At 42.7% G+C, this 17,051-nt stretch overlaps 1 protein-coding gene across 1 annotated transcript in view; it reads left to right on the top strand.

Moving 5' to 3' along the window:
• Positions 1-17,051, top strand: part of Dhx35 (DEAH (Asp-Glu-Ala-His) box polypeptide 35) — a 73,774-nt gene that overhangs the window by 30,155 nt on the left and 26,568 nt on the right. Inside the window, exons 9-13 of the mRNA XM_005392524.1 lie at positions 6,579-6,691; positions 7,627-7,723; positions 9,228-9,386; positions 11,644-11,854; positions 15,101-15,225. Of these exons, the coding sequence (XP_005392581.1) occupies positions 6,579-6,691; positions 7,627-7,723; positions 9,228-9,386; positions 11,644-11,854; positions 15,101-15,225 (705 nt within the window). The remainder of the gene's footprint in view (positions 1-6,578; positions 6,692-7,626; positions 7,724-9,227; positions 9,387-11,643; positions 11,855-15,100; positions 15,226-17,051) is intronic.

The raw sequence follows: 17,051 nt of genomic DNA, 5'->3' as shown, positions 1-17,051 counted from the left end.
ATATTTAGGTTTTTTTGTACAGTTGAAGTTTCCTTTACATATAATTATTGTGAAGTTTACATTATTTTTTTCTTTTGATAACTAGTATTTCAGTTCAAACCATAGTTCAGCTCACATAGTTTTGGCCACATGCTGTTTATATATGCTAAACACCTTACTAGCTCCAGGTGATCCATACACTCCTGGACTCCTGGAGAGAGCAGACACATAAATAGATGTGAGGCGGCCAAGGACGTAGCTCTTAAGGCCAGCTTGCTGGGGGAGTCCAGAAACTTTCACTGAGAAAGTTATGTCCCAGTTGGGCTTTTTTTGAAAGATGTACAACACTTTTCCAGATGGGCAAAGGTGGGAGGGGCTCCCTAAGCGTCCTCAGAACCACAGTAGTGAGTAACTGAGATCAGGAAGCTTCAGGTCTGGCCTTGCTTCCAGACCTCAGGAGGTGATCTATCCCCGACCCATGGCTCTGACTTCATCTTTTTGCACTCTTCCCAGTGCTCCCTCCATTGCAGCTACACTGTTCCTGCTGTTCCTCAGAAAGAACCAAACATATTTCTGTTCGGGAGGTGGAGTGGAGCTTCTTTCTAGATCATTTTCCCCTCAAATGGTCTCATGGCCCTCCCATCATTTCATTGCAGTCCTGGTCAGACTTGTCTTCTTATCTAAAATTGTCCGTGTTGCTCCCTGTCCTTTTAGGCTGAATTTCTGTGTTTGTACTTAGCACTTGCCACGCCTCACTTCATATGCATTATCTAGGTGTTTATTTGTCTCCTGTCACTAAAATGTAAGCTCTGTGAAGTTTAGGACTTTGTCTTACTTACGTTTTTATCCCAGCTCTGTGTCTGGCACAGAGTAGCTGCCTGGATTGAATGCATGTTAATTAAACAGGAAGCCATGGAAGATTAAAATGGAGAGGTTGATCAGAGTTCTGTTGTAGAAGAGCTCATGGCTAGGCAAAGGAGGGTGGATTAGATTGTGCATGTGGTTGGAGCCATGGCGGGAAGTGACTTCATCTTTGAGTTCTAGAGAGATCATTCTGTGTGTTATATAGAAAACTCAATAGTAGATGTGAAGACACAAGTCAGGAGGCTGTTTCTGTAATCCAGATGAGATGTGAAGAAAGTCTAGTCCCTGGCTTCTCCTCTTTTGGTCTTTCTGTGGCTTCAGGAATGCAGACAAGTTGGATAGATTAGAAGAAACTTAGTATGATTAAGAGAGATACCTACCTGTGTACCCAGGTTATTTTCTCAGAGTTTTTCACAGTGTATTGTTTTAGGGCTGGCTGTGAGCTTTTGGAGTAGGGCTTAGTGGGTTCTCACCTTCTTCATGGTATCTTTTGGGATGGTGCTGTGAGGACCGTCCTTGACCTCCAGTTCCCTGCTCTGTGGCCAAGTTACACAGACCATCTCTATTTTACCTCTGATCTTCTTCAGTATCTTCTCTCCCCTTAAAAAAGTCTACATTATATTTAAAAATTGCTCCAAACAGGTTTTGGTGAAGACTATAACTCTGAGTCTTTTCTTGGAAGCATTGCTAATTAATATTTACTAATTGCTTACAATTGCCTTTCATTGTCTTTTGGTGACCCATAGAGATTTAAAACACTGCCTCTTTCAGTTTGATGCAGATGACATCTTGGGAGTGTCTTGGTTTTTGTTTGTTGTTTTAAACGTTCTGGGAAGGCCAGTGTGGGAGGTTTGTCATGGGTAGGTGGTGCTGCAGGGCATGCTGGGACTTGAGCAGCACTCAGCCGGGCTTTTGGGGAGCCAAGGCCATTCAGACCTTCATTTCTTCCTCAACCAAGGATGGGTATGGGTCTGTTCTGGGTGAGGGTGTGGGGTGGATAGGTCCATGTAGGTGTGGTGTGGGAGTTCCTGTGTGAAAGTAAGAGAATGAGGAAGAGAATAGGATTGGGCTGAAAAAGGCAAGAGTGAGGAGCACTGTGTGGGAGGGGAGAGGGAGGGTATGGTTTAAGTAGCATTTTCATCTGGAGGCCTAGGGGTGCACAGAACCCATCCCTGCCTCCAGCTGCTGGGTCTGGGGATGGTAGACTAACTCCAGACTTCCTAGAGGGATAGGGCTGCTGTTAGGCCACCTACTGTGGTGTCACTCCGGCTGGGGTGGTCATGTCTACAGATGAAGATATGAGTGACTGTAGCGGGGAGGTGAACATAAGCAGGGCATGATGGGTTTGATCAAATAATTGCCTGGATTGGTTTAGCTGCTGTTACTGTAAGGTCAATGAAGTGAGCAGTTACACACAAGACCAAATGTAATTACACAGTATTTCTTCACTATTGTTTGATATGGTATTGTTTTTCTTTTATTTGCCTCTATTCCCATGGCAGAGAATATGGTTGCTAATAATTCCCACAGGTTTCTGTCACAGTCTACCTACTTGGAGAGAGACTAATTTCTCTCCAGATTCTTGGAGGGGGAACTGGGCTCATTTGGGGTTAGCTTGCCACTTTGAGTCAATCTGCGTGGACCAGAGGCTGTTGGCTGGGGGTGGCTGTGATGAGTAGACATGGCTGCTGGGAGCCCACTTGTATGGGTCAGGGAGAAGCAGCTGCCAGGGCAGGAAAATGTGGTGAGCTGGAAGACAGCCCAGCAGATGTCCACATTGCACTGTGCCTGCAGCGCGCTGCCTCAGATCTCTCTCCGGCTAGAGGGTCCAGAGGCCAGGGCCCTTTTCAAAGTGGGGGTCTGCCTGTGGAATTTCCCGAGCGAGCCCCCAAAATGTTACGGCAGAAATTCCCCTGCCCAAATATTCCGCAAGAGATGCGAGTGAGAACAAACTAGCGTTTAATTTGAGGCTAGCCACCCTCATTTCCTTTGCCAACCTGGAAGTGGGACACTCAAGTTCACAAAATGTTCGCAGTTTGCCGGGGAAAACCGGCTCACCATAGCTGGTGGCTCTCTGTTTGAAATCAGAAAAGTGATTTAGTACACATTGAAGCAGCCTAAGCAACATAGAAGCAGACTGACCCATTTAGATAAACAAACAAGAACAGACAACGGAAAGACAACAGCAAAACAAACCAAAACCAAACAAACCAAAACCAAACCAAAGTCTCTCCGGCACTTAAAGGCATGTCTGCCGCCCGAGAGATCCAAACGGGGCACCCCACAAACAAATAAACAAACTTACCGGTAAGAAGATAAACGGCTCTGAGTCAAATAGAAAGAATTTAGTCTTTACCCTAGGCAGGGGAGCCTGTCGAGGCCGAGGCACATCTTCTTGGGGAGCCCCCTGACAGGTGGCTGCTGGGGGTAAAGTGATCCAGCTCGGTAACGCCTCCTATAGGGCATCTTGGTGGGACCTCCAAATGTTCTGGACTCGCAACCAGAAACGAACCAAATGGTACTGACCGACAAACACCAAGACCATGGACCGCCAATTGGAATTTAGGATGAGCCTTTATTCCTGGCCAGGGACTGACTGAGAGCCTCCACGCAGGGAAGGATCAGACCAGTCTCGATCCAGAGAAGAAAGTAGCTTTTTAAACCCTAAAACCGCATCCTGTTTAGCAAACACATGTCACGTGTCACATCTGTAACAATGAGGGGATTCTCTTTTTTTTTTTATAGGAGGAACAGTACATTCCGAGAATCTGGGAGGGGTAGAGTATTTAGGGGAAGAACAATACATTTTGGGAGTCCAGGAAGGGCAGGGGGTTTACAACCAGTTTACAACCATACATTCCAGAAATGGTAAACATGAAGATCTAACCCCACGGCAGGGGTGGGAACTGGGAATTAAACTAGAACCTTTGATGTCTGTGGTGGGGCTTTTACACACATCATTTACGCAGGCTGTCTTCTTCCTTTATGTCTTGTATTTCTTACTGTGTCTGTCATGACTCCGCCTCCTGTGAGCCCCACTCAGACTCTTCTTTTCCCAGCGCGTGGAGCTCATTTCACTCCCATTTCCTTGATTCTGCGATGAGGTTTGTGTACTGTTTATACTGTGTTTGCTTTTATTTTTATTTTATATTTCCAAATGAAGATAAAGGATAAAAATCTTAAGTATAAGGAATTCTTGCCTTCGTAGTACACATGGCATTGCTTTTCTTGAGAGAGTAGCTCCTTGTCTCTGCACTTCAGTACCACGTATTCCTGGTAGCTAAGGTATAGCCACCCACTCCAACATCAGCCAGACATCACCTTTCTTCCCATTCTGTTTGCCTGGTTGGTAACATGCAGCTCTGTCCATTGAGCCTTTTCTGAAATCTTCCTGCTCTGCCTGAAGCTTATGGGGTCCTGTAATCTCCTGTCCCCTGCCTCCTTGATGACTTCATCCTGGGCTTCTTTTATAGCTGCTCTTCCTCTGGTCTGCCCACTACTGTGAGGTCAAGTCAGCTGATGCTTTGTCCTTGTGACAGCCTTGACTGTGCTCCTGTGCCAGCCTTTGCTGTCGAGTTGCTGACTGGTCAGAGACCCCTGACACTCATATCTGTGACTCTTCGATTCTGTCTCAGGCCCTTTCCCATGATCACAGGCTCAAGACTTCCACCACTGCTTTAGAAAGTTTTCATCCTTGATTAAGAAACAATGCTATTCTTCCCCACATGAACATGTGTACTTATGCTCCCTAATTGTCAGGGCCTGTCCTGGCAGCTGTGCCTCTGGAATGCTTTGCCTGAATCCATGCTCTCACCCTCTTGCCTGAACTGTTAATGGTTCCCTTAATTAGTTCCTTAATTAGTCTACTTGCCTCCAGTTTCTTATTTCTGCTGTCTCCAAAATGGCAACCTGAGCCCCAGGTATCTGATAATATCAAGGCCATCCTTCCTGCCCCAGTCTTGCCCATCAAGTACAGTGCCCACACAGCATGGCATTTGGGCTCTGTGAAAGCGGTATCTGCAATCCCTTACTGAGACCTGTTGTAGGTGAGACCTGTGCTATGAACTCTCAAACATACTTTGCTTGAACCTTGTAACTGCCTGGCAAGTGGATAGCAGTTTGTCCATTTTATAGATAAGAGGTAACTTACGAGGTAAGCAGCCTGCCTTAGATGGTGGCCTCTCTCTTGCCAGGGCCCTTTTTACATCATCTTAATCTATATCCTGTGTCTTCCTGGCCAGTAGTAATCCTCTTCATCCTTCAGTGCTCAGTCAAGGAGTAGAGCTGCTTCCTTGAAACCTTCCCTGCGGGCCAGTAGTTACTGACCATTCATTCTCTCACCATATAAGTTGCAGCTGTTTTGTGGTCCAATAGGTGTTCTTCCTCAGGTAATTTTGTGATCAGTTTTTGTACATCTGTCTTCTCTGGACTGTTTATTTTGGGCTGGGTGAGAGGTCTGTTTTCATTTGTGCCTGTGCTGTGCATGTTATAGTGGTTCAGGAATGCTGAAGTGACTTGAAGGAAATTGACCTAAAGGGAAAGTGAAGGGTGGTGCCATGTGGTGCCCTTTGTTGGCATGAGACACTCAGATATCTGTGCTTCGTCTTGCTAGACACAGCTTGGGTTGAATGTGTAGCTTGGCAGCATATTGTTAAAACCAATGGGCTCTTGTAGAAGTTCCTCTAAACCTGTTCATTTTGTGCTTACTGCCATTCACTAGTGCAGCTTCTGGGGTTTAGGGTTGCTAGAAGCAAGGATGGGCATGTTTTGTATACAGAACATAGGGAAGGGAAAATAAAAAAAAGCCTTGCAGTTACACAGTCAAATCTTAGGGGAAATGGAATAGCTAGGGGGAGTGGAAGGTCACTCAGATTAAAAAAAATGAGTACTCCACCAAACTGGATGTCTGCGTCCTTTCAGCATCTGGCACCAGTAGTTTCCTATCTAGTGTTAAGTTACCTGCCAGTGTGATTACTCTGTCACTTAGCTCTTTTCACTGTCAGCTTCTCCATATATCTTGGGGATACTCTCCAGTAGGGGATATTTGGTGGTATCTCTTGCTATCATCAGCTGGAGCTTTCAGACCTGACCTCAGCTGCAAGTCTGACGCTCAAGTGTCATTGAGTAGGATGTGACCATCAGTTTGGGAGAAGCTGCCACAGCCACTTCTCCCAACAGGGAGGGATATGATGGGTGACTTTCCTCATGGAGAGCATTGTGTGAACTTCTGTGGGCATGTAAAGATGGAGAAAGCCCCATTTCTCACATCTTTTGGGAAGTTTTAGTCAGTGTGTATCAGGAACATATCTACTGTTTGCAGAAGTAAAAGTTTCCTTTATAAATTGACAATCTTGTTTCATCAGATCAATGCTGTCCACATTAGAGGTACGCATCCATCTGATTTCACCTGTATTGAACTTGAATCATACTGTTGACTTAATCTTCAGTTGAATAAAAGAGGACAAGAATAAAATAAGTAATACAGTTACAAATTACCTCAGATGTATCACTGAATGTAGTTTTGAAATTTGTTCTTTATTATTTTTGTCAAACCTTTAATTATATCTGTCATTGAAATATGCTTCCCTATAATTTTAATAAGAAAAATGTAAATTTTAAAAATTATTTTGCTGTGCATAATTGATATTAAATATGTCTAATCCTTGCTACCCACCTCTTCTTTGCCATTATATTTTTTTATTGCATGAGTTACTGTGAACCTTTTTTTTTTCTAGAAATTTCGGAATTTCTTTAATCAAAATGAAACCAGTGATCCAACCAGGGATACATGTGTGATCCTTACAGTAGAAGGGCGAACATTTCCGGTGGATATCTTTTATCTACAAAGGTTTGGTGATGCTTGATTCTTGATGATGGCGGTTAGAAACCTAGGCTTATGATGTGGAATGACAGGGAAGTGAGTCTGCTAGCAGCTCTGAGGGTGATAAGGAGCACATTGGTGTCTTCTGTCATTGACAGAATATTCTGGAACCCTTCTCAACACCATTGTTGCATTTATTTCAAACTCTTTGACACTAGTGTGCAAGTTTGCATGTGAAATCTGTGGTCAGTCACTCAGTTGGAAAGAGCAAAGTGGTGATAGGCTGAAAGGTAAGGGCTTAAAAGTTTGCTGAACTTGGGTTTCCAAGGATCCCTGCCAGTGAGGATAGTACTGGTGATTTGAGTCATTTCATTCTCAGCTCTCGACATACTTAGCAAGAAGGCCTTGTTGGCAGTCTGAGAGGAGCTCCTTTGGGCAAGAAAGGGGCTAGTCTCATTCCTGTACCTCATCATTGAGTGAACAAAGACCAGGGACAGGTCTGGCCACTAATAAATCCAGAGCTGTGAACCTGACTTCTGAGTTGCCCTCTCTTGGGACCATGTTTGCCACCTCTCTTCACCCAACTCATCTGTGTTGCCCATGGCCAGGGAGGGAAAGTAGGCTGTGAAGATGTGAACCTCAGCATTGGCACCATAGGACCCAGTTTCTTGGCCTGGCATCTTTGCATGCATGAAATAGCACATCTATATATATGGGTATATAATCTTTATGATTTTTGCAAGTATAGCTATAAATCTTAGTAATTATAGATTATTTTTTAATGCTTCATTTAAAAAAAAAAAAGAAAAGAATGAATATTTATTTTACTTGTATATATGCTAATTACCTGCTGGGCAAGCCCAAACTAACTTTCGTGAGATTTTGCTGCCAGATTATTAGGTAATTGACTTCTAATTAATAAGCATATTTTAATGATAAACTTATCACATATATCTTTTCAGTCCTGTTCCAGATTATATCAAATCAACTGTGGAAACTGTGGTGAAGATTCACCAGACAGAGGGAGATGGAGACATATTAGCCTTTCTTACTGGCCAGGTAATTCTGTTGGACCTCTTGGGCTTGTAAGAACAAAGGTGTAGGTGACAGTTGTTCAGTAGCATCTGGTTAAATATCATCCTAGAGTGGGGCGTTTAAAGTCCAAATTAAAAACCTGATCCCAACTTTTATTTTTACATTAAGCACAATACAGCAATTTAGGTAGATGCTTAAGATGAATACAAAGGGAAATAAAGATCACAAAATTATACATACCACACAGTATGTCATTTGTTTGTTTGTTTGTTTGTCTTTTTGTCTCACTGTGCAATTCAGGCTGGCAAGGCTAGACTCGAACTCCAACAATCCTCCTGCCTCAGCCTCCCGAGTGCTGGGATTACAGGCGTGCACCACCACACCCAGCGGCAGTGTGTCATATATTAGATGGTGTAAATGAATACACTAGGGTGGTGTTTAACTAAAGAGAAAACTAAATACCCAAAATGCAGCACTCATTTGGTTTGCTGCTTTAACACAACACACTTTTATACTGATCTAAAAGGTGTCAAAATTAGTAGCTGCAATGTCAATTCTTGCATGTGATTTTAGCTTACAAGATTTTAGAAACATCTGAAATGCTAGTTTTTGACAGTTGTAATGTCAAGGATATTTAGAACAAGAGAAATTGTATAATACGATTGAGTCCAGATATATCTCTTATGTGACTGGTGTCTTTCAGTATAATAAAATGACACAGTTCAGAATTAATAGAGAGCCCTGTTACTTAGACATTTATTTCATATTGTTGTATTTTGTGTTTACTTAATTGCATAAAATGTTGTTGGGCTTGATGTCATTCATCTAACAACTGGATTGTCACAAGAGTCATTAGTTCCTCTCTGTTCTATGTTAAAAGGGTTAACTATATTTTCGATTTATCAGCTACCAAAATTAGATTGTTGAGTCACTGGGCTATTTTGTTTGCTAACATTGAGTAGTACATTAGATGCATTTTGCTGCATACATGTTGCAATCACCCCATGCTATACCCCTTATCCCTGTGACATTTTTACAGCTCATTCTGAGGGTGGTCAGGTGGTCATGTTACTGGAAAAACAACCAAACAAGCCCAAGTACTGCTTCAAAGTTGTGACACTGTTCAGAATTGCCCTCCTCCAGCTGTTAGCTTTTCCACTGCCAAACATTTTCTGCCCTTGATGATCTTTTCTGGGGAAAACTTAAAATGATTTTATTGGCTACAACTTGGTCATGTGCATGAAAGGCTTTGTTTGCTACAGTACATAAAAAGTGAATAAACTAGTCACTGTTTTTATTTATTAATAATTCTTCTATTACCTGCAGATAGTTTTGGTAATTAATATTACAGTTTGAAATTTTCATTCCTTTGGTTTTTCAGTAGCATCTGATAAATGTTATCCTAGAGTGGGACATCTGGATAATTTGACCCGAATTAAAATCCTGATGCTAACTTGTATTGTCTTGGTGTGATAAAATGATGTTTCAGATTGATCTTCATTTCTTGGGTTCCTGGCTCAATGTTTAGGAAGAAGTAGAAACTGTTGTGTCTATGCTGATCGAACAGGCCCGAGCGCTAGCTCGCACTGGGATGAAGAAACACCTCCGGGTTCTCCCCATGTACGCAGGACTGCCTTCCTTCGAGCAAATGAAAGTGTTTGAAAGGGTGTCACGCAGTGTGAGGAAGGTGAGACTGTCCTGATGACCAAGGGTGTTTCCAGCCATCTATAATTGTATTGGTTCTCCTTTGCTGTGCACTGAAAGATTTTTTTTTTTAAATTCAAGCTAAGCTTGCTAAACAGGAAAATTTCTTTCCGAATTTCAGACCCATGTTTCTGTGCAGTAGATTTTAAAAGCATACAGTAAATAATGTGTTAAGATTTTTAAACCTGCCCCAAAGAAGGGTAACTCAGAGCAGGTGACTTCTCTCTACTTCTCTTCTGTCTGTCTGGTATTTTCCTTGATGTGATACTATCTTGGCTTCAGGACTGCCTTGGAGGATTGTAGTTAATCAGGAACAATGGATAAGTTACTACCAGTGGTTTCTAAATCATTTGTTATGAGTATCAGTTTGCAGGTAGAGCCAAGTTTAAAGCAATTAATTCAAGGTGTGGCTTCAATGTAGTTAGCCTTGAAACTGGGGTGGGGAAGGGTGTAGTGGAAAGGAGCATGGTTAGAAGGAGGTAACCTGACTCCTGCTCTTTGTCCCCTAGGGCTTTTCTGCCCTAAATTAGGAATGCACAGCAGGTGGCAGAGAATAAAATAGGCAAGAGTTGGACTGAGGACCCATTCCCAATTTTGGGCCACTTGGAGGAGGGTGCCCCATGGCTTGGTGATGGGGATGGAGCGATCTGTGTCTGCACAGTCAGACGTGAGTTGCAGCCAGCCCCTCAGAAAACCTGGATTTCATTCTAGAGTTGCTGTGTGCTCCAGGATAAATTACTTACCCTCAAGTCTTGATTTTTGTAGTTGTAAGACATAAATAGTAGTAACTTTTAGATAGGGGGTTTTATAATATAAAACCTTAACTCTCTGCTATATAAACATGTTCAGGAGATTTTTATGAAATTATTTTATAAAATGTAAATTACCTGAGAAAAGTTCTGATTGTTATTATTTATTTATTTGTATTTTATATATCCTGTCACTTAAAACCCTCCAGCAGAAGCAGCACCCAGTGTACTTAGGGTAAAATACAAATACTTAAAAAAAAAAGTTCAGGGTGACCCAGAGACTACACATGAGCTGGACCCTGTGCTAGTCCTCAAGCTTGTCTTATACTTACCTTATGTGATGGTTGCACTGGTGATTCTTCTTTTCCTTGAGCAGTAGCTTCTACTTGGATCTCTGTAGGTTTGGCTGCTTCCTGTTACTCGAGTCTCAGCTCACAGTCATCTTTCAGAGAAGCTTTCCCTGGCTATCCAGTATAAAGGCTCATGGCCTATTATTATAGCATGTAATGTAAATATTATATATTACCAGGTTGTATTTTCTTTCTGGTATTTGTTTCACTTTGAAGTTATCCACCCATTTTCTTTACCATGTTTCCCCCTCCAAGCATTTGCACTAGAATGTAAACTCTAGGAGAGTGGGGCTTTGTTTATTTTGTCCATCCTAAGAGAACCAAGTACAGACCCTTAGAAAATGTGAAGGAATATGTGAGTATACCTATACAAGACTGTGTGAAAAAAAGCTAACATTGTTGGATATGTACCATGTACCTGTACTATATTAGGTTTTAATCACTTTATGTATCTTGTTTAATTTCCTCAGCAACCTTGGGGGAGATGGTAAATATTCTTACGTAGGTGAGGAGACCTCTGGTGCCCAGGAGGTTAGGGAACTTGTCAGGGTTGCAGGATTCTGGAGAATTCCAGCCCAGGGCACTCAACTCTGAAACTTCTGCTCTTAATAATATGCTGTTTTAGTTCCTTTCTTGTAGCTGGGACGCAGTACTCCACACCCACAATTTAAGAGTGGAGGTGTATTTTGGCTCACAGTTTCAGATGTTTCAGTCCATGGTTAGCTGGCTCAGATGTATAAATCGCATAGCAGAAGGGCCTGCTGTGGAGGAAAGCTGCTCACATCATGGCAGCTAGGAAGCAGAGAGGGAAGGGAGGAGCCAGGGAGGGAGATATACCCTTCCAGGTCATGCCCCAACTTGCTTTTTCCAAGCACGCCCCACGTTCTAGTAGCACTTCAGCTATGAAGGCATCTGCTGATTAATCCACTGAAGACTGTAGCACCTCTATGATCCAGTCGTCTTCCAAAACTCTACCTCAGGATACACGAGGCTTGTTGGGGGGCATTCTAAAGCTAAACCATAACATGCTACTGCCTTACAGATTTACAGTATTTGAATATCACTACATCTTTAGAATTTTTAACAGTTTATTTAATGTGAAAGAATAAAATGCGTTTTCTTATTTCTGTGGGGAACATAGGTGATAGTGGCCACCAATGTGGCAGAAACCTCCATTACAATTAGTGGCATTGTGTACGTGATTGACTGTGGCTTTGTGAAGCTGCGAGCCTACAATCCCAGGACAGCTATTGAGTGCTTAGTGGTGGTGCCCGTGTCTCAAGCATCAGCCAACCAACGAGCAGGACGTGCTGGGCGCAGCCGCTCAGGAAAGTGTTACCGCCTTTATACAGGTTAGTATGGGTTTCTTGAAGGGTTTTTGACTTTCTTGTAGTTAGCCTGGGCATTGACTAATATAGCATCTATTTATGCCTGGTGGCAGCACTTAACAAAATCTATCCCTCCTGCCAGGGCCCTGTTCGATCTGGCTCCCCTGTCTTCCTCACTCTATGCACAACTCTTCTTTGCTAATACTCACCATTGGCTCATGCTGGCCCAGTGATTTCCCTTGTCTGCCATCCCTGTCCTACCCTAATTTCTGGATCTGTGTTCCTATGTGGTCCTGTGACCCTGTTGTGTGGACTTTGTGTCTCAGATTCTGTCTTTCTTACCTTTCTTCCCTTAGCTTAATGGGCTGTTTTCTTATTCTTATATTTCAGAATCCTGTGGGACCTTACATTGGGTTCTGGTCCATCTTTGCTGAGCTAGGATGAAGGATCTGTCTTGTGACTCACTCACATCAAACAGTTGGCAAACTCCTGCTCAGTGCCAAGCACTGTGCTAGGCTCTGAGGGAGCAAAATTAAATCCTGACAAGGACAGTCCCAGCCCTTGAGGACCTTTCTTCCCAGCATGGAAACAGCCTTAATCAGTAGATGATATAACCCAAACTGCTCTCTCTTTCTCTCTCTGTTTTTTGGTTTTTTTTTTTTTTGTTTTTCTCCGGTACCGGGAACCGAACTCATGACCTTGCGCTTGCCAGGCAGGCGCTTTTGCCGCTGAGCTAAATCCCCAGCCCCTCTTTCTCTCTCTGTATACGTCTTTTTTGTGGGTACAGGTACTGAGATTTTTGTTCAGTATTACACACTTAATTTCCAAGTGATGTTAATTCCCCCCGCTGTCCAGTATTCCATCTGCAGGCAGTTTCTTACCAGGTCTGGTGGTTTTAGCTCTGTTGTTTATCTGTTCCTTTTCTTTTTAGTTGTCATCATCTTTATTTAGTTCTTGCCATCATGCTTTTTTTTTTTTTTTTACATGGCACCAGAGCCTTGAGCATGTTAGGCAGGTGTTCCACCACTGAGCTACGCTCCCCAGCCCTCAGTCCTTTCTCTTAGCAAGTGCTTGCAGAGCACCTGCTGCAAGCTGGGCTTGGTGCCAGAGCTTGGAGCTTTAGGGCTAGATTAGCCATAGCCTGTGGCTACATGGTAGGTAGTTTGGTGGTGGGGGCAGACCCACAAGCATGCCAGTGTGTTACCATGTGGTAGGGTCCCTGTAGAAGAGAGGGAGCCTTGGAAATGTCCAACCTTCAGACTGCAGGGTGAGCTTCAGGAAGGGCCTTGGCAACTCTGAGCAGGCCATCTACTCAGACTCTGTATAACTTTCCAGAACCTTCCATTAATATCTGTCCTGCTTCCCAGCTGAACCATGCTGCTTTGTGTGTGTGTGTGTTTGTGGTGGTGATACTAGAGATTAAATCCAGCCCTTTTTACATTTTAAATTTTGAGACAGGATTTTGCTAAGTTGTTACAGCCTTGAACTTGTCATCTTTCTGTCTCTGCTTCCCAGGGTACTGAGATTACAGACATGTGAACTATGCTGTTGTTGAACATGTGCTCTGCTTCCCCACATCCCCCACTCATACCTTTAATTACTTTCCATGAGCTTTTTTGTCTTTGCCCGGCAGATCTTCCTTGTCCCTCAAATCCTCTCAAATGGTGGTTCCTTAAGGTGCTTGAGAGCTTCTTCCATCAATCATACTTTCCTCTTTTCCCTAAGTCTCCAGCTTTCTTTGGCAGTACCACTCAATGGGGCTTACTCTGTTCCTCCTTGTGGGGCAAGTTCCTGGTCTTGGTCAAGCCCCTTCCTATTACTGAAGGTCTTCAAGGGGATTGGCCGTGTTTCCTGCAGCTTCTGACCCAGGAATGAGGCCTTGAGGCCTCTGTGGAGTCTGAGTGCTTTATTTTTACTTATTTATTTATGTATGTATGTATGTATGTATGTATGTTTTTCTCCGGTACCGGGAACCGAACTCACGACCGTGTGCTTGCCAGGCAGACGCTTTGCCGCTGAGCTAAATCCCCAGCCCCTTATTTATTTATTTATTTGGACCAGGAATCGAACTCAGGACCGTATGCTTACCAGGCAGGCACTTATGCCACTGAACTGTATCCCTGGCCTGAGTCTGAGTGCTTTAAACTCCTCAGAAGCACCTGCTTTCTGCGTCTTCTCAGCAGGTCGCCCTCCTCTTGGCCAGTGGTGGGTGTGCTTGTGAAGCGTGGTTCTTCTACCAAAAAGTCCTGTCCGGGGTTGCTCTTGAAACTGAAGAGAGTATCCATTCAGAACTTTGTGCTGTTGCTCATCATCTAGAACCTTCCAAGTAGACCAGTGTTTTTTGCAGTTTATGTCACACAGCCCAATATTGGTTTCCTGCTTTTTCAAAGAAAACACTTGAAGTTCTTTAGTGATAGTACTATTTCTTCATGACACCTTTGTTTTTTTGCTTTGTTTTACTAATGCTTTATAATCTCTCTGGAGGTTGGGCCACCCTGGTGTTGAAGGAGTGTGTTTATCTGTTAAAATGTTGACTGATGTGAGAAGATTTAGTGGGTGAAGCATTCTTTATATAATCCATAAGCTTTCTTATATACACAAAATGACTTATTCTCTTTCTTCCTCTTCTCCCTTACCCCACTGTTTTTATCCAGGTTTTGTGAAAAGGCCTCCCAAAGTCTATCCCTTTCCACCCCTTTTCCTACCTCTCCATTCTTGGGATCTGTTTTTTCCTGTTTGAGGTCATGTTCTGATGGGCCAGATAAGCATCCCTTCATCTAGTTGGGTCAGCATCAGAGTTGGTGTGACATGTGTTGGACTCATTGATTTAAAAAAAGCTAGATTGGGACAGTTGGCTTTTTATCAGATTTGGTCATTTGTTATTCTCTGTTTGCAATTTTTTATTTATTTTAAAATTGTTCTTGGCTTATATGTGCAGTTTGTGTCTCCTTGAAATAATCTGTCCCAAGTGTACTTGTTGGCTTTGATTTAACATTTTTTCTGACAAAAGGAACTTGAAAAATTTCATTCTAAAGTAAAAGGACAAACTTTTATACAGGTGGATAGTTCAAATAAATTTATCTAAAGTATTTTTTAAATTAAATAGTTTTTCCTAAATATCAAAACAACTTCACGTCATACTGTCATTGCATTAGTCTCTGAATCCTGGTGCCTTTTGTTCGGAGTAGAGAAGGAAGACTGTCCCTTTGGCATGTGATTGCATTTGATTGTCATATTTGATCCCAAACAGTTGTGATTTCCTATCCTCAGAGGAAGCCTTTGACAAGTTGCCTCAGTCCACTGTTCCTGAGATGCAGCGTAGCAATTTGGCCCCTGTCATCCTGCAACTGAAAGCACTAGGGATTGACAATGTCCTCAGGTTTCACTTCATGTCGGTAAGTCCCGCCTTCATCTGGGAAGCCAGCAGGGATGTGTCAGGACATTGTGGTAAGGCGTGTGATCTTTCATTTCCCCCTGCTCAGCTGAAATACAAGCTGCCAACTTGGTATAGGTTGTGTGCAACAAAGGGGAAAGACTGTCAGACAGACAGGGATAGTTCTTGTTCATATGTGATTTCTCTTCACTTCTGGGGATAGAGACAAGTAAGTGGGGCATGACAGCAGTGTGTGTGCACAGTGCTCTGAGAGACGTGGGGAAGGTCCTGTGACTGATGTGTGTCTGATGTCTGATGATAGCATGGGGCAGGTTGCTAGGAGTGCAGTTACTGGGCTACAGGACCATAATCCTGTGGTGGGCTCCAGCAGTGCACAGAGGCCGGGCTCCCAGTGCTCCCATCATTGACCTCGTCGACGTCCTCGTCATCGTCCTCATCGTTGTCCTCATCGTCGTCGTCCTAGTCGTCGTCGTTGTCGTCGTTGTCGTCGTCGTCGTCGTCTTTCAGTTTTGTTAATTGAGACAGACCAGAAAGAATAGTGTCTTTATCTTTACCCTCTTAAAAATTTCTCATAAGGTAGAGGGCTTCCTGACAATATTTATGAGCCATAGAAGTCCCTGCTAGTATTTTCTTATGGAAATTTTCGCTGAAAAAATAATTGGAGTCAGGTGAGGTGGCCCTTGTAATTGCAGCTGCTTATGAGGTGGACACAAGAGGATGGCACATTCAAGGCCAGACTGGGCAACTTTGCAAGACCCAGTGTCAAAAGATGAAAAAGAGTTGGAGATATAGCTCAGTCTGAAGACCCTGGGTTCATTCCACGGTATGGGGGGTAGAGGATGAAAGGTATATAGCTCAGTGATAGAATGTTTGCTTAGCATGGGTTCAGTCCCTGGTGTCTCTCTCTCTCTCACACACACACACACACACACACACACACACACAGGTAGTCAAAGAAAAGAAAAGCTTACTCAGGTGTATAACGCTTATAGCAGTATTTTACATTAAATTTAAAAATATAAATAATGAAAATCATAAAACTTTTAGACAATTAAAAATAGACAAATACGTACAACTTTATCTTTATGTATTCCTCTCTGGTTATTTTCCTTTGAAATTGTTTTATTTTGGTTGAAATAACAGGGTACATATAATTTTGTATTTAGGAATGTTACAATAGTGAAAAACTGGAAATCAGTTTCTGTGGGTACAAGAAGCAGTGAAAACAGGAAAATATACAGTGAAGAAAAACTAAAACTATACATAGACAGACATGTTAAATATACTATACAGTGCTGGTGTGTGATTCCAGATCAAACAAGGTCCTAGAAGAATACTAGTGAATCTGTGTTTAGGTGAAAACACTGTAAATATGATTTCTGTGGAGGGTTGGGGAAGTAAATTTTTTTTGATTGAGGATATTGGCTAGGAATAGAGTCAGGACTGGAAAGTATCAAAGAAGACATTGTTAGCTTTGTTCTCTAATTGTTTGAAGCCTAAATCAGGGCTTTGCTATTTCTCTTACCTCATGTAACTTCATTATAAAAGATCCCCAGAGGGTTTGAGCTCCTGCATTTATGTATTAAGCATTTCACCTCTTTAAAGGTGAAGAAAGATATAGATGCTGCAGAATGGCTGGCAGGACAGTTACAGGCTTTGCTCAGGAGTGAGTTGTTGACTATCCTGTATGTAATGAATAGCTGCAAAATGGATGGATTGTTACTCACTTTCTGCATTTGTAAAATTGAGCCAAAACAATGTGATTCTTAAAGTATATTTATAATTGTCCTACATGTTCTATATGTTCTTTGGCCTTTGATGTGGTTT

Source organism: Chinchilla lanigera, unplaced genomic scaffold (assembly GCF_000276665.1).
Source record: "Chinchilla lanigera isolate Chin_1 unplaced genomic scaffold, ChiLan1.0 scaffold00044, whole genome shotgun sequence".
NCBI classification, from domain to species: Eukaryota; Metazoa; Chordata; class Mammalia; order Rodentia; family Chinchillidae; genus Chinchilla; species Chinchilla lanigera.
The sequence above is the reverse complement of the archived record's forward strand: the minus strand, read 5'-3'. Positions and strand labels throughout refer to the sequence as shown.